Raw genomic sequence first — 22760 nt, 5'->3', positions numbered from 1 at the left:
GTTTTCCAGATTTTTGGTTGTGTCAATGAGGTGTTTCATATTTTCCTCAATTTTTTCTTTTTTTTTTATTTGTTTTATATATTCTTGCTGCCTTGTGAAGTCATTTGCTTGTAGTTGTTGAATTCTAATTTTTAAAGACTGACTTTCACTTCCTGGTTAAGATGACTATAGAGTAGAAGTTAACTATCCTCACTGCTGACCACCAGCATACTTCCAAAGGATAAAAAACCAAATCCAGATGAAAGAAGGGACCCCACAATAGGGCGCAATATTGAGGGTACCTGGGATTTGGGCACTTCCACACTATAAGGGGAGGAAATAGCTCCTATCAATACATGAGCTGATCAACCCTCCCCCACACTACCCACAATACCAGTCAGAAGCTGGGCACCAGAGTTAGATTGAGGGGGGCACAAAATCTAGCTCCTTGGCAGCTAACTGGCACCACTAGGAACTTGCCCCTGAGAATAGCAAGACCTGAGACCCAAGGACTCTGGATAGCTCAGACCGTGGGCACAGGAGTGGGGCTGAGAGAGACAGGACAGTGGAAGCAGCCCAGCGAGATGAGACTCAGGGGAAAACCTCAAGTGGAGGAGCAAATGTGGGCCAATTCCCGGGCTCCAGGCAGCCGGCTAGGACCACGGGGGCTTGACCCTGGAAACAGCTAGACCAGACACCCCAGGAATCTGGGGAGCACAGACCTTGGGCACAGGATTGAGGCTGAGTAGGGCCTCAGACAGCAAAAGCCTAGCAGACAATGGAAGCCAGGAGAATGGCAATGTAGCCTCAGCCCAAAATTTCTCCCTAGCTCCATACAAAGGGCAAAGGCTTGCAGTACTCAGACTTCTGGCTGAGAAAGCATAATGATGGCAAGCAAGGCCCAGGAAATAACCACCAAGAAGATCAAGAAAAAAGCTCTAACACTTGATAATTTCTGCCCGGGAAAAAAAACCCCAAAAAACAGAGGTGGATAAACAATTAAAGACATCCAAACCTTCCCAAAAAAATGAATATTGGTCACAAGCTCTTGAAGAGTTCAAATCTGAGATTTGTCAGAAAGATGGAAGAGATCTGGCAAGAAAATAACAGTTCAAAAGGCAGCATTTTGCAATTAGAAAGTGAAGCTCAGAAATCAAATGAGTTGATAAGCAAATTGAAGACCAGAAATGACCAGCTGGAAGCCTTGATTAACCAGATAGACCAGATTGAAAAGGAAAACCAAAAGTTTATGGCTGAAAACAAGTCTTTAAAGGCTAGAATTGGACAAGTAGAAGGCAGTGATTTCACAAGATAGCAAGAATTAATAAAAGCAAAGTCAAAAGACTGACAAAATAGAAGGAAACATATCTCAATAAGAAATATCTCAATAAGAAGATAATAGATCAAGAAAATAGGTCTATGAGAGACAACCTGAAAATTATTGGTCTTCCAGAAAAAATCAGAGACAAATAGAAATCTATATATCATACTACAAGAAATTATCAAAGAAAACTGCCCAGATGTCCTTCAACAAGAGGGCAAAATAGACATTGAAAGAGTTCATAGAACACCTTCTACACTAAATCCTCAGAAGACAACCCCCAGGAATGTAATAGCCAAATTCAAAAGCTTCCAAGCTAAGGAGAAAATAGTATAAGAAGCCAGAAAGAGACAATTCAGATATCAAGAAACACCAATCAGGATCACACAGGATGTGGTAGCCTCTACTTTACAAGACCACAAGGCTTGGAATATGATATTCAGAAAGGCAAGAGAATTGTGTCTACAACCAAGGATCACCTATCCATCCAAACTGACTATAACTTCCAAGCGAAAGTGTGGGCATTCAACAACATAGAAGATTTCCAAGTATTTGCACAGAAAAGACCAGGATTAAATGGAAAGTTTGATATCCAACCACAAAAAACAAGAGAAACATGAAAAGATAAATAAGAAAGAGAAGGGAAAGAAAGAAAAGTCTTATCTTTAAATTGCCTTCTTCAAGGGCTTTAATATGATCAAATTATTTGTATTTCTATATGAAGAAATATTATGTGAAATTCTAAAAAATTGTACTCACTATTATAGTAATTAGAAGAATTAGTAATAAGGAGAGGTTGGAGTACTAAATGGTTTGAGATGATATGGGGCAAAATATGTGTGTGGGAGGGGAATAGAAGATGGCACCAAGAGTAACTTGAAGGAATAAGAAAAACAGGATAGTCTATACAACATAGAGAGCATGGGAAGGGGAGGGGATGAATACTCTTATAAGAAGGAGAGGAAGAGAGCATAAAAAGAAATACTTAAACCTTACTCTCAGTGGAATTAATCCTGAGAGGGAAGAGTAGCTAGATTCATTTGGATATCAAATTCTATCAAATCCTATGGACAAAGTCAGAAGGGACAAACCAAGGGAGGCAGTGGTAGGGGGGCTTCTTAAAGGGAGGGGAAGAGAGGGGGTAGGGAATTGATTAGGCCTTAAAAATAATAAGAGGAGAATAAAAAGGGAGGGGGTGGAAAGGGAAGTAAATCAAGGGAGGGGACAGGGGTTATTGACTTAAAACAAACCACTGGTTTAAAAGAAATTACTGTAATAGTAAGGGGTAGAACTAGGAGAGGATACCAAAATGTTAGGGAATACATAGCTGAAAATTATAACCCTGAATGTGAATGGGATGAACTCACTCATAAAACAGAAGGAAATAGAAGAGTATATTAGAAAACAAAATCCTACCATATGTTGTCCACAAGAAACACACATGAGGCAAGTGCACATACACAGGGTTAAAGTCAATCACTGAAGTAAAATCTGTTGGGCTTCAACTGAGAAAAAGAAGGCAGGAGTGGCAATCTTGATTTCTGATAAAGCCAAAGTAAAAATAGATATGATTAAAAGAGATAGGGAAGGTAATTACATCCTGATAAAAGGCAGTATAGATAATGAGGAAATAACAGTACTCACCATGTACGCACCAAATGGTATAGCATCCAGATTGCTTTTTTTTCTTTTCTTTTTTGTTTCAAACCCTTAACTTCTGTTTATTGGCTCCTAGGTGGAAGAGTGGTAAGGGTAGGCAATGGGGGTCAAGTGACTTGCTCAGGGTCACACAGCTGGGAAGTGTCTGAGGCCCAATTTGAACCTAGGACCTCCCGTCTCTAGGCCTGACTCTCAATCCACTGAGCTACCCAGCTGCCCCCCAGATTTCTAAAGCAGAAACTGGCAGAGCTAAGAAGGAAATAGATAGTAAAACTATACTAGTGGGAGATCTAAATATTCCTCTATCAGATCTAGATAAATCAAACCAAAAAATAAATAAGAAAGAAATGAGAGGTGAATGAAATCATAGAAAAATTAGAGTTAATAGATGTGTGGAAAAAAATAAATAGGGACAAAAAGGAATACACCTTCTTTTCAGCTGCACATGGTACATTCACAAAGATTGACCATGTACCAGGACATAGAAACATGGCAATGAAATGCAAAACAGCAGAAATAATAAATGTAACCTTTTCAGATCATAATGCAATAAAAATAATAATCAGTAAGGGCACATGGAGAGGCAAATCAAAAACTAATTGGAAATTAAATAATATGATTCTCCAAAATCAGATATTTAAAGAAGAAATTATACAAATATTAACAATTTCATTGAAGAGAATGACAATGATGAGGCAGCCTACCAAAATTTGTGAGATGAAGCTAAAGCAGTACTTGGAGAAATTTATATTATTGAGTGCATATAATAACAAATTAGAGAGGGCAAAGATCAATGAACTGGGCATTCAAGTCAAAAAACCAGAAAGGGAACAAATTAAAAATCCCCAGGTAAAAACTAAATTGGAAATTATAAAAATCAAAGGAGAAATCAATAAAATTGAAAATAAAAGAACTATTGAATTAATAAGTAAGACTAGATCCTGGTATTTTGAAAATTCACAAAGTACTGGTCAATCTAATTAAAGAAAGGAAGGAAGAAAACCAAATTATCAATATCAAAGATGAAAACTAAAGAAGAGGAAATAAAGGCAATCATTGAAAACTATTTTACCCAACTATATGGCAACAAATATAGCAATCTAGGTGATATGGATGAATATTTACAAAAATATAAATTGTCTAGATTAACAGCAGAAGAAATAGAATTCTTAAATAATCCCATATCAGAAAAAGAAATTGAACAAGCCATCAAAGAACTCCCTAAGAAGAAAGCCCCAGGACCAGATGGATTTACAAGTACATTGTATCAAACCTTCAAAAAACAACTAATTCCAATACTATATAAACTATTTGACATAATAAGCAAAGAAGGAGTTCTACTAAACTCCTTTTATGACAGAAATATGGTACTGATCCCAAAGCCAGGTAGATCAAAAATAGAGAAAGAAAACTACAGACCAAGATGCAAACATCTTAAACAGAATACTAGCAAAAAGACGCCAGCAAGTGATCAAGAGGATCATCCACCATGATCAGGCGAGATTTACACCAGGAATGAAAGATGGCTCAATATTAGGAAAACCATCCACTTAATTGACCATATCAACAAGCAAACCAACAAAACCCATATGATTATATCAATAGATGCTGAAAAAGCCTTTGATAAAGTACACCACCCATTCCTACTGAAAACACTAGAAAGTTTAGGAATAGAAGGTCCTTTCCTAAAAATAATAAAGGGTATGTATCTAAACTATCAACAAATGCCATATGTAATGGGGATAATTTAGAAGCATTCCCAATAAGATCAGGAGTGAAACAAGGATGCCCATTGTCACCTCTATATAAAGGATTTTCCTTCTTTCTTTCTTTCCCCTCCCACCATATTGTTCAAAGAATTCAGGCTTTTTTTCTCTTTTTTTCCCCATGTACCTTTTAAGTTGGGTTCAGCTGAAAGATCCCCCAGCTCTATTCTGTTGTCAGATTTGGTTTTCTGTTCCTTCGTCGCCCTTTGTCCTTGATTGGTGGTGAATGGCTTTATGGAGGTCTGGAATCTTTCTGCTTCCATGCAGCCATCTTCCCCATACTTTCCCCTAGAAGTATATAGTAAGTTTTGATTGTTAGGTGATGCTTGTTTGTAAACCCAATTCTCTAGCCTTTCTGCATCATATTTCAAGAGTTGTGGTCTGGAGGTTGCCGAATCCTGTGTAATTCTGATTGATGCTCCTTGATATCTGAATTGTCTCTTTCTGGCTCCTTGCAATATTTTCTCCTTAGTTTGGAACCCCTTGAATTTAGTAGTTACATTCCTGGAAGTTGTCTTTTGAGTATTATATGTAGAGGGTGGTCTATGGTAATTGCTGTCTATTTTGCCCTCTTGTTCAAGAATATCAGGGCCCTTTTCTTGTATAATTTCTTGTATTATAATGGCAAGTTTTCTGTTTATTTCTAGGTTTTCCGGTAGGTCTATGATTCTCAAATTGTCTCTCCTGGACTGGTTTTCCATGTCAGTCGTCTTCTCAATGAGATATTTCATGTTTCCTTCTAATTTTTCATTCTTTTGACTTTGATTTATTAATTCTTGCTGTCTTATGAGATCATTAGCTTCTACTTGCTCAATTTTAGTCTTTAAAGTCTGGTTTTCAACTATGATCTTTTGATTTTTCATTTTCAGTTCAGTCTATTCTGCTTTTCATGGATTCTAGCAGGTCATTTCTGGTCTCCAATTTCTTTATCATTTCATTTGATTTCTTGGCTTCTTTTTCCAAGTGGGAGATTCTGTCTTTTAAACTTTTATTTTCGTTTTGAAGTATTTCCCACTTTTCTTACCAAGTTTGTTCTATCTTTCTTACTTGGTTATCCACCTCTATTCTGATTTCCTGGAGAGCTTGTGACCAGTTTTCATTTTTTTTTGAACATTTGCATGTGTTTGCTTGTTTGTCACCCTCTGTTGTCTCCTCTGTAGACTACTGTTTTTCTCCATAGAAATTATCCAGTGTCAAAGTTTTTTCTTATTTTTTTTTTGGTGGTTGTAGATTGTAGTTCTTGGGTGTTGGTGGCCTTTGTTGTGTTAGTTTTTTTCTTCTCTTCCAAGTCAGAATCTGAGTGAGGAGGGTATTCAGGTCTCCATGTATCAAGCCTCAGAGTGGTTTTACCCCTGATGCTATTTTTCAGTCTCTGCAGCATCTGCTGTGGGCAGCCCCTCTCTGCCCTATCTCTGCTCCTGAGCTCTGTGTTTCTCAGCCTCCTGAGGTCCCAAGTCTTGCTCCTCTCAGGGTTAAGTCTGTGATGTCCTCAGCCTCTGAGAACCTAGAGATTGCCCCTCATTCTCTCTGACTCTGGAGCTATAGGTAGAGTGGGATAGGGGTGATCAGCTCACGCTTTGGTGGGAGTAATTTACCCCTTATATGGTGGAAATGCCCAAACCCTGCCTACCTTCAATGCTGAGCCCTCCAGTAGAGCCCCTTTTCTCATCTGATTTTGTTTTTTGTCCTTTTGAGGCACTTTACAATTAGTCGGTGGTGAGGAGAAGACCCTTGCTTCTACTCTTTGGCCATCTTAGCCTAGAAGTCCTATCAAAATATAGTCTTTTAAGAGAAATTTGTTTTAGTGTCTTTGGTTTTTATATTTCATGAATTTCCCAATATGTTAACCTTTCCATCTCAAAAAGACATTCTTTGTAATAAAAGATGAAAAGCGGGGAGAAAATGTTAATCAAAATTCACCGACATTGAAAAAGTATCTGCCTGCCTCTATAAAGAAGCAAGAGTGGAAGGAAGAAGATGATGCCTTCTTATATTAATTCTTTGAGGCTGTGCTTGGTCATTATAATTTAACTGCATTTTAATCTAGTGTTCTACCAATCTTAATAAAGAATAAGATGTTTGCTTAATTAATTTATTTTTCAAAATTAAAAATAGTCTTTAAAATGAAGTAAATTGCACAATTTTGCAAATTTTAACTATTTGTTATCAACATAATTATAATATAATTTGATGCAAAATCTTTAGTACTGTATTTAGCAGGGGAAAAATATAACAAAAAAGAATATGAAGTTAGTGATGTATGAAAATAATTTTTTAGACATTTAACATGATGGATAACTCTGCTTGTATGAATTATTCCTTAAGTGGACATCAGTTAATTGACATGCTGTGGTTCATTTACAGGTCCTTCAGCAGCTTTTAAATCATTGCAAAAAAAACAGAGACAAAGTTCTTCTTTTTTCCTATTCCACCAAGGTAAGTTCCTTATGATTTGTATTCCTGGCTGACTTCAGCAATAACTCCTGAGGCCTAAAATAAAGGTGACAACAGCAACTGTTAGCCATGCTTTCTTTTATATACACTTTTGAAAGTGGTAATTAGGTAGGCAATATAGTCTTTAAAAGGAAATTTGAACATTTATTATATCGAGGGCATCATTAAAGCCTAAACTCAAAGCTTTATAGATAGTTGTATATATAGATTTGTACCTTGTAAATGCAATTTTTTAAGATCTGTATTATGAAAGTCCCTAATAGTGCTTTACTCATTGTATATATTTAATAAATGTCAGTTGAATAAGTCAGTGACTAAAAACTAGACTAACATTCTATAACATAGCAATTATTTATAAGAATGTTCTTGGTTTCTTTATATTATAAAAATCTATAAAATAAATAACATTTGGAAATGAAAGAATGAAAAGGAAGTGAATAAAAGTCAGTCAGATCCAATTTATTAAGCAGCTTCTATGAGCTAGGCTTGGTACTAAGTGCTGAGAATACAAAGAGACCAAAAATTAGTGCATCTCTTAAAAGAGCTCACAATCTAATGGGGAAGGCAAACTTGTAAACAGCTAAATACAAATAAGATACATGCTAGATAAATTGGATATAATCTCAGGGGAAAGAATTAATGGGATTCAAGGAAGGTTTATGGAAAGAAGGTGGGTTTTTAGATTATACTTGTAAGAAGTTATGAGGCATGGATAAGGAGGGAGAGAATTCCAGCAAAAGGAACAGTGAGGAGGCTAGTGTCATTGGATCATAGAGTTAAGTATAAGATGAGTAGAAAGGTAAGAGGGACCCAGGCTTTAAAGGTCAAACAGAGGATTTTGTATCTGATTTTGAAGGTGGTAGGAAGCCACTAGAATTTATTAAAAGGGGGAATCAGTATCACATGGTCAGAACCATACTCTAAAGATCCCTTTGAGAGCTAAGTAGAAGATAAACTCTAACAGCTGTGACAGACAGACCAACCAGAAAGCTATTGCAATAATTCAGTCATGAGGTGATAAGTACCTACATCAGTCTAGGGCAGTGATGGTTAAACTACATCCATGGGCCAGATGCAGCCCCCTGAAATGTTCTATCTGGCAGTGTGACGTTATTCCTAATCTAATGAATACAATGACTAGGATACAATAAAATGAAACTTTGAAAGAGTTGCCTTAGAAACAGACTGACAGATGAGCATTTCCTTTCCTTTGGCCCCCTCTTTAAAAAGTTTGCCCATCACTGGTCTAGGGCCTTTATCAGAGAAGAGAAAGGAGCATATAGGAGAGATGTCATAGTAGTAAAAAGGTCTTGTCAACAAATTGGAGGAAAGAGGGAGTAAGAGGTTGAGAATGACACCTGGGATCGTGAGCCTTTGTGATTCACAGCAGTAGGAAAGTTCAGAAAGCAGAGAGGCTTTGGAAGGAAATTAATTAGTTTTGGATACAGAGTTTAACATCTCTACTGGATATCTTTCTAGTTTGAGAAATGGAGATGTTAAAACTATACATCAGTAGAGAGATTAGGTCTGGATAAGTCCATTTGAGAATTTTCAGTATAGAGATGATAATTGAATCCACAAAAACTGTTGAAGTCATCAGATGAAATAGCATAGAGGGGAAAAAGATGGCAGGCCAGGACAGAGCCCTTTCAGACACCCACAATTAGCAGGTATGACCTATGCAAAGATCAATTTAAGGACACTGAGAAGGGTCTATAGCAGCAATTTCCAAAGTGGGCGCTGCAGTGATCCAGGGGAGCGGTGATGGCCACACTTTTTTTGTATTACATTCTATTCTGAGTTCAATAAATAGTTTCATAATTTCCAGGGGGCACTAAGTAATATTTTTTCTGGAAAGGGGGCTGTAGGCCAAAAAAGTTTGGGAACCACTGGTCTATAGTATGTGTAGGAAAACCAGGAGAGAATAGTTTCACCAAAACTTAGAGAGAAATAAAAGAGAGTAAACAACATTTGTCAAAAGCTGCAAAGGGAGTGGAGGTCTCACTGAGAATGAAGAGTAGATTTTGGTGTTGCAAGAGAGTGTGGCAGGGGTGGACAACAGACTGATCTGAAAAGAACATTTTAGAATTCATGAGCATGGAAGTGGCATTTGTGGGTGATGACAAGATCAAAAATATGATGATCTATTTTTAATTTCAAGTGGGGTGCAGTGGGGAGAGGATGGAAAATGAGTAAGTTGGGAAACTGGAAGGTCAGGGGGTTTGAGAGAATATCAGTATGTATGTCAGTCTCTTAGTATGAAGGCAAGAGTTGGGGAGTAGAGAGAGATTGTGAGCCAGGTACTAAACACATTAAAGAAAAAAAAGAGTATCTTAGAGATTGATGGACAATAATCACTAGATTTATGATTGGGTGATAACATAAGGATAGAACAAATGTCTGAAGAATAGTTTACTGAGTGTTGCTAATGGTAGAGTGATGCCATGGAAGTGGAAATTGGAAACAGAGTATTCCAACCCCCTACCATGATCTGTTAGTCAAATGTTACGATCAAAAGTACAACCAATCCTGAAAGGATGACCAAGGAAAATGTGTCATTAAGAAGGAGCTATATTATAGTAAATACATGAAGATAGACTATATAAATATAGGAAAGTTAATTTGTAGGTAAAAATTAGTAAAATCTTCTATGTAATGATTTTGTATTTAATATAACAGGTATTGATATTTCCTCATTTTCCTTTTCTACCAGTTGCTGGATGTTTTGGAACAATATTGTATGGCCACTGGGCTAGATTACCGAAGACTTGATGGAAGTACCAAGTCAGAGGAAAGGGTTAAAATAGTGAAAGAATTCAACAGCACACAAGATATTAACATTTGCCTTGTCTCTACAATGTAAGAGAATTACTTTTATAACTTAGTTTTTATCTAGTAATTTTTAGTGTTGTAAAGAAAACTTATAAATCAGCTATCACTGGATTAATGCTATGTTCAGCAATATTAATTTGTGTACTTTCTCTTCATTAATCTAGACATGTAGAGGAGAATGGATTATAACATAGAGAATATTTTAGTTTATAGTTTTAATAATAGTATGTATAATATCCCCATAATTATTCATTCATTTTCCAGTTGATGAACACTTTTTAGTTTCCACCATAAAAAGAGCTACTATAAAAAATGGACCATTTCATTTTTTTTTTTAAATCCCTTTGTGGGATTGGTCTACTAGAGGCATTGCAATGTCAAAGGCTATATAGAGCTTGATGACTTTGGGGGTATAATTCCAAATTGCTTTCCAGAACAATTGGACCAATTTACATCTTTGCCAACAGTAATTTAATGTTACTGTTTTTCCATTATTCTACTGGCATTTGTCATTTTCCTTTTTTGTCATCTTGCTTTATCTGATAGTATGAGGTAGAATTTCAGAGTTGCTTTATTTGGACTTCTCTCCAATTTTTAGTTACTTGGAGTATTTTTCCCATGTGGCTGTTGATAGCTTGGATTTTTCTTTGAAAATGATCAGTTCGTATCCTTTGATCTTTTATCATTTAGGAAATGGATCATATTAATATATATTTGAATCAAGTCTTTATATGTGATTCTTAGAAATAAGACTTTGTCAGAAAAACTTAATGCAAATATTTTTTCCACTTAACTCTTTCCTTTCTAATGTTAGCTGCATATATAAACTTTTTATGTAATCGAAATTGGCCATTTTATCTTCTGTGATACTTTCTATCAGTTATTTGATCATGAATTTTTCCTCTACCCACAGAGACAACAGGAAATTTCTTCCTTGTTGCTTTAAATTATTTGCTATGTAATTTTGTTTATCTAGATTCTAGGTCATGTATCCATTTGGATCTTTTTTTTAAGTATATAGTATGAGATGTGAGTCTAAACTTCATAAACCCTTTCTAAAACCATTTTGAAAGTTATTGCTCTGAAATATATTTCAATATCTAGTACTGCTTGTCCTTACTTTTTCCTTTTTTTTTTTTTTTTGAGATTCTTGATCTGTTATTTCTTCAGTTGAATTTTGTTATTATTTTCTCTAGTTTTATGAAGTTATCTTTTGGTAATTTTATTAGTATAATGCTCAATAAGTAATTTAATTAAAATAATATTAATTAAAGTAGTAAAGAGTGTCTGTACTCTCTACAGAGTTAAGATAATAGAGTGGTAGGAATTGATATGGCCTCGCTCTCTTCCACAAATTTCCTCTGTATAGATTTATAAAATTTACCAGACTAAATTCTGATAGGACAAACCAGAAATCATAGTGAGCCATTTGACCAACCCAACTTGGAATAGGGAGACAGATTGATACTACTTGTCTATGGACACTAGAGATATTAAGTTGGGCCAAGAACATGCCATGTATGGCATACTCAAGCCTGCATTGATCTGTAAAATTGTTATGCCCTATTAAATATTTAGTTTTTGTAAGTGTTAAATGCAGTCCTAATTATATGTACTCTTTTTTAAATTTCCATTTAGTAATCATCAGAGATCTATTTTTCAGGTTGCTTAGAGTATTTTTTTTCCCGTAATATTCCTTTGCTCCATATTACTCTATTTGAGAGTTTCTTTCAGAAGGTGATTGGTGGGTTTTTTCTATTGTTATTTTCCTCCCTAGTTCTAATTGATGTAGGAAGATTTTATTCATGATTTCTTGAAATATGATAATCTGGCCAATAAATAATCATAGCTTTCAGGTAATCTAGTGATTTTTCATTTATCTGTCAACCTATTTCCAGGTTAAAATTTTTTTAATGAAATATCTTATACTTTTATTTTTTCCATCTTTTGAATTTATATTAAAATTATGGAATGTCTCATGGATTCATTCATTTTTAATTGGTTTCTTATTGTTGAAGTCTGTTATTTAGGTAAGATTTTGTATTTGTGATATTAAGTTGTTAATGTCTTCTTCCAAAACTTTACTCCATAGCTTTCTTTTCTTTTCTATTTCTCTAGCATTCTCATTCTAGTATCATTTTTAAACTCTTAAAAATTTTTCTTATTTCATTTCTTCCCCAAATCCTAGTTGACTTTGTGGCCAAGTCATTTTTATGAGAGACTTTGCTTGTAGAAAGATGTATAGGACATACTCTCCTCATTGTTTGTGCCATAGATATCCTTAATACTATATTTGCTCTTCATCAAGGAAACCTTTTTTTGTTTACTTGTTCTTTCAGTTTAGTGTCCTACATTGGAACTTTGTTTGGGCTACTCTCTGTGCATTTCTTTTTTTTTTCCCCCAAAATTTATTTATTTTAATAACAAATTCCCACATAAGTTTTCCGAAGTTATATGATTCATATTATCTCCCTCTCTTTTTCCCTCCCCTCTCCCAAAGCTGATAAGTAATTCAGACTGGGTAATAAATGGATTATCGCACAAAACATATTTCTACATTATTCATTTTTGTGATGAATCATCTTATAAAACCAAAACCCGAAAACATATACCCAAATAAACAAGTGATAATCATACTTTTCATCTGCATTCCTATTGCAACAGTTCTTTTTCTGGAGGTAGATAACATTCTTTTTCGTAAGTCCCTCAGAATTATCCTGGATCATTGTATTGCTGTTAGTAACAAAGTATGTCACATTTAATGGTCCCACAATAATTCAGTTACTGTGTATAATGTTTTCCTGGTTCTGCTTATTTCACTCTATATCCGTTTACATAGATCTTTCCATTTCTTTCTGAAATCACATTCCTTATAAGACAGTAGTATTCTATCACTCTCGTATACCACAATTTGTTCAGCCATTAACCATTGAGGGACATCCCTTTAGTTTCTAATTCTTTTGCAGCTATAAATATTTTTGTACAAACAGGTCCTCCCATTTTTTTTGAGGTGCTTTTTAGAGATTGGTTTGGAAAGATTGTTAGAGAGGTTTCAACTTTCACTGCTACTAAGCTGCCATCATTCTTTGTGCATTTCTAAAGGGAATGTTGTGCTCTTATATGGCCCTTATCCTTATTATGTGGAGAACTATATCTGTGCTCTCCAGCTAATGAAAGTTAGGTTCTTCAGGGATCTCAGATGTGGCTCAATCCAAGGAACTGCCAGATTTCAGGAGGCCCAAAGTGGTCTCATATAGGCACAGCATTTGATTGTTGTCCTCTTTGTCTGTTCTTTGCAGGTTCTAGACTTTGATTTGGTTAACACAATGGTAGCCTTTCCCCTATTTAGATTTACAATGGAGATTTTTCTGGCCCTAATCGCTGTCATTTAGCTAGAAGACTGTGTATTCTGAACAACAGACATATAAGCCCATTCTGAGTCTGAAGTCCTTGTCCTGGTCACTTGTATTTAGAAGAGATAAGGGATTGTAGTTTTATCCTTATCCCCTTCCTGAGCCAAGTCTAGAGTCTGATCTTCAGAGCTGAAGGCTTATTTCTTGTCTCGGCCAGTATGCTAAATCCAATATCTTCTATTCTTGGATTAGACTGACAGAGCTGCAGTCTCTCCATTGGTCATATCTCTGTGGACTCAAACAGCAATCTTAGACTAGAAAAACAAACTGCTTCTGTTTCTACTTGTATTTTAGTCATTAATTAGTCTGGTGTTCACTCTGAATCTTTGTGAAAGTATGCAAGAATCCTGAAATATATTGCTTCATTTACTCTGTTGTTTTTGCTGGTCTTGTTATTCTTACTTTATTTATTCCACATCACACATATAAATACCTTCCCTGTTCCTCCAAATTCTTCCTAGTGTTGTTTTCTGTGGTATAGTAACACTTTTAGGTACCAAAATTTGGTCAGCCAATTCCTAACCCATGGAAAATTAGTTCCCATTTTCCTAGTATTGCTTTGCTACTCAATTAAATTCTGTCATAAATATTTTCACATGAGACTTTTCCTTCTTTCTCAAATGTGGATTTATTTTATAGCCTATTATTGTTGTTTTGTCAATTAGTTGTGTGTGATTCTTTGTGACCTCATCTGTGGTTTTCTTAGCAAATATACTGGAGTGGTTTACCATTTCCTTCTCCATCTCATTTTATAGATGAGAAAACTGGCAAACAGGGTTAAATGACTTACCCAAAATCACACAGCTAATAAGTGTATGAGGCCAAATTTGAACTCAGGTCTTTCTGAGTTTGGGCCAGCATTCTATCTATTGCATCACCTCACTGGTCTTATTATTTTACTGAGTGATCAATTTCTTTTCTGGGATAAAGGAATGCATTATTTCAGTCTTCAAGTTGGGATAAATTTGTCTCTTTGCTAATATTTATGTCTTTTGTATCCTGGGGTACTGTTTCTGGTACTGTGTCAAATAATCAGGGAACATTCTTGCTTTGTACAACTATTAGGAAAACTTCATGTTCCTTCATTGTAAATACTAGTTATTAGAATAGTTAGAATTTATGGTCCTTGTGGGCAAAGATTCTTTTTACTTTTCCTTTGTATTCCAAGTCTAGCACAAATAAGTGCTTAATAAATGCTTATGGTTTAATTGGTTGGTTTCAGGTAAATAAAATTTAAAAAAAATTGATCTTTGGGGTTTATTAAAAGAGTCCACCATGCTTTTTTCATAGTTCTACATTTGTGACCTTGTAGGGGATTCTTGATGAGAAAACTCCCTCTCAATGCAAATCAGGAACTTTTCTGCAACTAATCATCTTAAAGAATTGCCCTAACATATTGTGAGTTTTAGTAATCTTTTTCTAAGGTCATAGAATATGTGTTAGTAGTAGGACTTGAACTCAGACCTTCCCCAAACCATAACACTGCTACTGCTTCTTTTCTGCCTATATTTGTTGTCGTTGCTGTTGCTTTTATTAGAAGATAAACTATGCTGTGGGGGTTATTGAAGGCTTTTTTCCTACTGTGATTATTTAAATAATTTATGTATTTCTTGTTGTTCACATGAATAATTATTTTTTTTACCAAGTGTTGAACTATTCCTAATGCCCTGGTACCAACCAACTTGGTGATGAAGAATTATTTTTATTAAATGCTATTTTTTCTACACTTATCTTTTGTATAATTTTTTCAAAAATAATTATCATGAGCTATCATTCTTTTTGTCTACTTCATCCCTCCCTACTTTGGGTACTGGAACTATATTTTTCTTGTAAAATTTAAATGAATATCCAATAACTTCAAGTATTATATTTTATAGAATTTATTAATAATCACTTGAAGTAAAAGAAATTAAAAAGGACAAAATTAAAAACCTGAGTAAAGAAAACTTTCCTGACCACGTTTGCAGGAAAAGAGTGACAGGGGCAGGGTCACACACAGACTTTATCTCCAAAATTTAGGGGTATAATGTGAGAAGGAACATGGAAATCTGGGATTTAGAGTCCCGGGGAGCAACTCCTAATTATACTCTCTGATTGACAGTTTTTTATCACAAGAGTTCATTTGCTAAGCTTACAATAGTAGAATATGGTAGTAACTTGACTATGGGAGTTTCTTGGTCCCCCATATTTACAGTGTGCTCCCTGATTTTCTTCCTACAGCTCTTAGCAGAGAAGGTTCGCTCTAAGTTTTCTTATAGAATTTGTTTTGATTCATACTTTTAAACTTTTAGGGTTTTTATAATTGAAAATTTTATCAGTTCAAAAGATTCAAACAGTTTCAAAAGAACATTTTTTTCCCTAAAACACTTATTCATGGGGCCTACAAAATGTGCTTTACTTGGTTGGCTTCATTATACAATTTTAAAAATATGTTGTAAAACATTTTACAAATAGTATCGAAAAGTCTAAAAGGCAACAGGGAAGAAGATTGTTCACTTGACTTGGCAAGTCAACTTTTTTTGGGGGGAAAAGTAATTTCAGAAATATGTTATATATTTCTTTTTCATCATATTTTAGTCAGTGTGCAAAAAGATTCTCTTGGTTCTTGCTTATTTAGTGTTTGTACAGTCTTTTTTTTTTTTTTTTTTTTTTTTTTTTTTAAATAAAAGCCAGGCAAAGTTAATCCCTCAGATGAAAACTTAATGAGTTACGTTTAGGTACTGTTCTTTTATTTTTTGAGGAAGTAGCATTTCTAAAAGAACTTTCTAATCTTATTTTTCTTATTTTTCCCATTTTTCTGCAAGGGCTGGTGGACTTGGCCTCAATTTTGTTGGTGCCAATGTAGTTGTAATCTTTGATCCTACCTGGAATCCAGCCAATGATCTTCAAGCCATTGACAGGTAAATGTTCTTGATATCATTTGAAATGATTTATTACTGCTCATCATGTAGAGTTCTTAAAAATAATATTTGGTCATGAAATTTAAAAGTTTAAGTTGATCTAAATTTGGTTGAGGCACGGAAAGGAAATCTTCCTGTTTAATAATACTTAGGCCTTTTCAAAATGTCATTTATTCTTAATTGTAATTGTTCAGTGATTTAAATACTAAATATATTTTTAAGCATCTATTTCTGTTCTGAAAAAAAGGCCTTATGCTCTGATGGAGATTAATAGTATGAACCTGAGCAATCACCTAATCTTATGCCACTATTTCATTATTTGTAAAATGAGAGAATCGAATGAAATAATTTCTTATAGCATGAACATTTAATAATCCTATAAATTTTATTTTTAAATATAGTTTGGGGATTCATTCTGGCATGAAGTATATTAGTCATTTTTCCAAAGTGTTGGAACCATTCCTAGTATGATTTAACAGAAATCCAGGATTATTAAAATGTCTTCTCTTTTGATGTGAAGCTTATATATTCTTTAAATTATATAAAAAGTGTTGATAAGAAATATAGCCAGTCTCTTCAGATTTCATATAGAAAATTTTTTGGCTTTTTAATAATATGTAATACATAGAAAACTTTATATTCAGATCTTAGATTCTTTTAAGTCAAATTGGATTGATTAACAAATAACATATTTTGGGTAGGACTTATCTTATGAGAGGACTGCTGATAAGGATGTAGTACTTAGCCCACTCAGTTAACTGAGTGTAAATATAATGATATAATTATGAGGTAATTATATTTACATATAATATAATTATATATAAATTAGAATTTATTATATATAAACTAAATACCAAACATCAAATATATAATTAATTGAATTGAATTAGCATATAGTAAATAATTAAATGCTAATTATCAAATATATAACTAAAACCATATAATTATATGATTAAATATAAATAATTATGTATATGAATATATAATTGTATATTTGCATTAAAATATATTTATAATGTAAATGTAACAAATTAACTGTTACTTTATTATTCTCATGGTTTTCCTGAAGTCAATTTTGATAAATTGGGCCATTAGCTTCTATAGCAACTACCATCCTAGAAATGGGAGAAGAAAGTTAAATAAGAGGTTGGTTTGAATCAAATAAACAACAATAGCAGCAGAAATATGATAGAGATAGAAAAAAAAAATAAAAGTATGCTTTCTCAGACCCTTTTACCATTTTACAAACTGGGATAATCAGTATTTTGAGCAGAAGCTTCCACTTTCCAGATCAACCCTTCCACAGTTACTGAGTAACAACTACTGAAATATTTAACTTGTTAATGAGTTTTAGATGTAGATCTCAAAGGAGAAGCTAGTGGAATATGTAATTGTGTGTTTGAGAGAAAAGATACGTCTGGCCGTTCTGCCATTCTGTAGCTCCTAAGAGACATTGGGCTTATTGTTTAAGGTGGAGGAAAATGGCATGGGGTCAGCTGGGGAGCTCATTGGATTGATGGCCAGGCCTAGAGACAGGAAGTCCTGGGTTCAGTGGCCTCAGAGACTTCCTAGCTGTGTGACCCTGGGCAAGTCACTTAATCCCCATTGCCCAGCCCTTACTACATGGTATTGATTCTAAGACAGAGGTAAAGGTTTAAAAAAAAAAAGGCATTATCATTAGGAATATAACCCAAGGAAGTAGGTCACTGACAAAAAAGAAAGGCTCTATATATGTCAAAATATTCATAGCATCTTTCTGTGATAGCAAAGTTCTAGAAACAAAGTAGACACCCTTTGCCTGAGGAATGGCTAAAAACTTTATGATACATGACTGTAACTCAGTATTATTCTTGTCTTAGAAATGATAGGCAGGTTGAGTATAGAGAAGCATGAAAAGACATTAGGGAACTGTTGTAAATGAAGGAAGCAGAGCCAGAAAATCAATATACACAATGACTGCAACACTATAAATAGAAAGAGTAATCACAAAGCAATTGAAACTTAGACATTTTAAAATTACAACAAACAGAATAGTTTTCCATCTAACTCAATCTAGACCTGTCAAGCAGCTGCTCCCTGACCATCTTTATGCCAAGCATACTCTCCTTCTTCATCTTCGTTTCTGATGCTAGCTCTTACAGTTGTACCATCAACATTAACTATTTCTAGGAAAGACATGGAAATCAGTTGCCATATGCTTCTGCTCCTCGTTGCTGTGACTTGCCAGTCTCTGATATGTATGTCTCATTGGAATTTGGGGTTCTTTGGGGTTCATTGAGTCTTAATATTCAGGTCCATGATATAAACTTCCTGTGGACATTTAGAGGACTTGAGAACTACATTTCCCATGATTCCTCTTACGTAGGAAGTGTGATCATGTAGACAGAGGTATAAGACTCCTGATGTGATTGGGAGACGCTCTCTTTCCATGAAGCAGCCAGGTGGGCAGAAGGTAATGGCAGGCGATTTGAATCAGATCTTAGCAGGCACGTGGCCTTCTTAATTACCAATATGCCTTTAAATAAACTATTAATACTTTATTATCTTCCTTTATTAGACTGTAAACTACTTGAGGACAGGAACTTTCCTTTTTTGTTTTTATATTCCTGGTGCCTATCATAGTGCTTAGAACAAATAGTAAGCACATAATAAATGCTTTTTAAAATTCACTTGAGTTAATTGTGACCAAGTCTGAGCCCCAAGAAGAAAGTAGAAAAAAAAGAATTTTCCTCCATTCTTTGCAGAAACAGGAATCAATGAGTATGGAACATTGCTTATGATATTAGTTTATTTTTCTGAACTGCTTTTTATTCTCTCTTTTTCACTCTTTGTTTTAAGGATGATTTGTTGGGTACTGGAAGGGCAAGGACACCTTCAGAAATGGTCATGTAAATAAGTTAAAAATAAATCAAGATTTTGAGTTTTTAGACTCTCACAGAGATATAAATTGCCTTCCAGCCCAAAGCCCTTTAAGTTAATTTGTTTTTGAATTTGTGTTTGATTTTTGCAGAGCATATAGGATTGGGCAATGCCGAGATGTGAAAGTATTTAGGCTGATATCCTTAGGAACTGTGGAAGAGATCATGTACTTACGTCAGGTATATAAACAGGTAAAATTTGAATTTTCTTTTGTCTGATTTAGAAGAAATTGCCTTTTAGCAGAGTATATTTAGATAGAAATAGTAATAGGAAATACATTTTTATTCATATTTTAACCATAACAAAATTTACACATGAAAGTACCGATTGAGCTTTTAGACAAATCTCGAAACTTACTTTCCAAATCTATTCACAGATTAGTAGGTCAGGTTTCCAGGCCGTCCCCCATTGCCAAGTTTTAGAGGTAACTTTTAGAAGTAAGGAAGAGAAAAGAATATGGTTGAATAATTGAGATTTTTTTGTATGCATGTACAGTTCTAACTCAGAAGCTAATTAAATGGCCATTTCTTCATCATAAGGTTTTCAGACTGGGAAGCAAGATACCCAAACCACTTGTACATGCTCTGAATTTGAGGACATTCCACTTTATCAGGCCCTTCCTGAAATAAGCACAACAAACACAAATGCTTGTAGGACTGATCTCTTATTAACCTATCTCCCATTATAAAATTATAGTATGTTATAGCTAGAAGAAAAATAAAATGAAAAAAATTTTCTTTATTCTGCAATTTTTAATAGTTCTTATTGTAGCATTTCTCCAGAACCACTTAACAAGATAAAAGTACATAGAAATTTGTTCTTTTCGTGTTAAAAAATAATAAAAAATTAATATTGACTTTATTTTGTAGGTAATAGGTAGAAAACAGATTAAAAAATGTAAAATTATTTTTTTGTTTTGTCTTCAATAAAACTAGTCAGATGATTATTTCTCCACAATGGCAGCATCTTCCATGGAAATTAAAACAAAATTTCCTCCCTAAGGAGTTTTTGTCTACTCCACCTAAAACTGTGTATATACTGGTAATGCCAGGAAATTCTGACATATTGTTGGATCAAACACTACTGAAATATCTTGTATTTTTCTGTTTTAGCAACTGCACTGTGTGGTGGTTGGGAGTGAAAATGCCAAGAGGTATTTTGAAGCAGTTCAAGGATCCAAAGAACATCAAGGAGAACTTTTTGGGATCCACAACCTCTTCAAACTAAGATCTCAGGGGTCCTGTCTTACAAGGGATATCTTAGAGGTGTGAAAAGTTCTTTTGGCCTTTTCAGTAAGCTTTTAAACAATAATTTGTTTTTTTCCCATTTGTGCACTAGAGAATGTAAGTCTAGATCTTAAGGAAATTGCAATTATTTTTCTTACAAGATATATTACAAGATTCTTAGAATTTACATTTTTAGAGAGCTGCAAACAGACTTTTGAAAAATAAAGCCTTGTGCTTTTAAATAACTTTTCCCATGTACATTCATAAAGTTCTCATACCTATATCCACAGGCCTGAACATGGGATTCCTTTTGTTTTCAAAGTCATTTGCACACTGACAAAGGAAAGTGTATTCTTTTGGAAACAGCTGCTGAAATTTCAGGGGGAAAAAGGTCCTCCACAAATAAACAAAAATATAAAATGTGTTTTGATTAAAAGTTACCAAATACTCCCTGAGATACTGTCTCATGTGTCATGGAGATTTTTGTTTGCTGTTCCCAATAAAAATTCCACACCAATTTTCAGACTCTTCTAGTTATGTTCATCTTCAGCATACAGATGTTTCTTGTTCTTTAAATGGAACATTTTTGTATCTTTCAAAAAAATTCTTAAAATTTTTCATTACACAAGAAATTTGATCTCTTTGACTTAAGTATTCTATAATAGATACTGGGAAGGACAAAGTCCTACCTAGACTCATATAATGTTTATCATTTGTTGTTTGCAGCCTTACATAACATCAAGTTTAATCCCCACTTTTTTAAAATGAGGCAGCTAAGACCCAGCGAGGTATAACTTACCCAAAGTCATTATACTAGTGGGTGGCAGGTCCTTCATGTAATTCATTATCATAATTGGTTGAAATGTATTTTTTATCTTTTGTGCTGGGTACTAAAGGTATAAAGGTTTTTTCAATCATGAAACCTATAATTTAATTGGAGAGATAGGACAAGCATCTTAAAATGGTAAATAACAAGAAGGACCAGATTAATCATCAATGGCTAGTGCAATACTTTAAAAATTTTTTCTTATTCTATGATTATTTTAATATGTTACACTTTTATTGTGCTTCTATCTCTCAACAACCTTAGCTCTTTTGAAGTCTACTCATAATTATGAAATACTTCAATAATTTGAAGTATTCAACCTAATTGAAATTATGGTGGCTGTAGTAGATTGATCCCCAAGTCATTCTCCTTCCTTTCAGAGGGAGTTCACCAACTGTTTCATCATCTTTCTCTCCTGCCTTTATACTAGAGTAATATACATAGAGATGGTTCACATTAGTTCTTAATTATTACCTGCAAATTTCGCCCTCCTCAAGACTACCAATCCCTTCACTCCTTAATATATTCTAAAGGTCTTTCCCCTGCTTTGATTACTTTCTCTCCAATCTCAATTAATTATTATTACTTATTATTAATAATTAATAGTTATTTCTTGAATCCCTTGCCTTAATATCTTCTTAAACCATAACCTTATATTACTTCCACCATCTCTCTTCTCTTCTTTTACTTATCAGCTGCTGAATGTAGCTAAAAGAATCCAGAATTTTTAATGTATGCATTACAAAATTGTTATCCAACACTGACTGAACCCTCACTGCAGCATCTGCAACATCACGGTCCTTTTATTTCTATAATTGATTTATCATCCTACTCTACATAAAAGCTATGTGAAACCTTTTTTTCCATCCTCGTTTGATGGCTCTCATACCTTCTTAGCCCCAGTTCTTGCAGTTGAGGACCTTGCCTTTTTTTTTTTTTTTTTTAAACCCTTGTACTTCTGTGTATTGTCTCATAGGTGAAAGATTGGGAAGGGTGGGCAATGGGGTCAAGTGACCTGCCCAGGGTCACACAGCTGGGAAGTGGCTGAGGCCGGGTTTGAACCTAGGACCTCCCGTCTCTAGGCCTGATTCTCACTCCACTGAGCTACCCAGCTGCCCCGACCTTGCCTTTTTTTATTAAGAAATTGAGATATTTCGATACGAACTCTTCCTTCTCTCCTCTTCATCTCAAAACCCTGTGACATTATTTCCCATTCTTCCCTTTTTTTTCCCCTTTGACATAAAGGTAGTCTTTGTTGAATCTTTTTACATGTGCACTTGATTCTTCCCTGTCCTGCATTCTGCAGCAGATAGGAGCATCAATAATCCGCACTACCAGGCTCTTGAATCTTCAGTGTCTCCTTGTCTTCTGATTCAAAAATGTCTAACTCCTCAATTCTATTTAAAAACAACAACAACAACAAAACCTTTATCAGACTACCAACTCCTCAAGAAATTATCCTATA

At 34.5% G+C, this 22760-nt stretch overlaps 1 protein-coding gene across 1 annotated transcript in view; it reads left to right on the top strand.

Moving 5' to 3' along the window:
• ERCC6L2 (ERCC excision repair 6 like 2) overlaps positions 1-22760 on the top strand; it is a 160982-nt gene that overhangs the window by 77612 nt on the left and 60610 nt on the right. The window contains 5 exon segments of the mRNA XM_044679773.1: positions 7090-7161; positions 9893-10038; positions 16229-16324; positions 19335-19434; positions 20356-20508. Coding sequence (XP_044535708.1) covers positions 7090-7161; positions 9893-10038; positions 16229-16324; positions 19335-19434; positions 20356-20508 — 567 coding nt within the window.

The sequence above is a fragment of the Gracilinanus agilis genome, chromosome 1 (assembly GCF_016433145.1).
Source record: "Gracilinanus agilis isolate LMUSP501 chromosome 1, AgileGrace, whole genome shotgun sequence".
Lineage (NCBI taxonomy): Eukaryota > Metazoa > Chordata > Mammalia > Didelphimorphia > Didelphidae > Gracilinanus > Gracilinanus agilis.
This window is presented reverse-complemented; position numbering and strand designations above follow the sequence as displayed.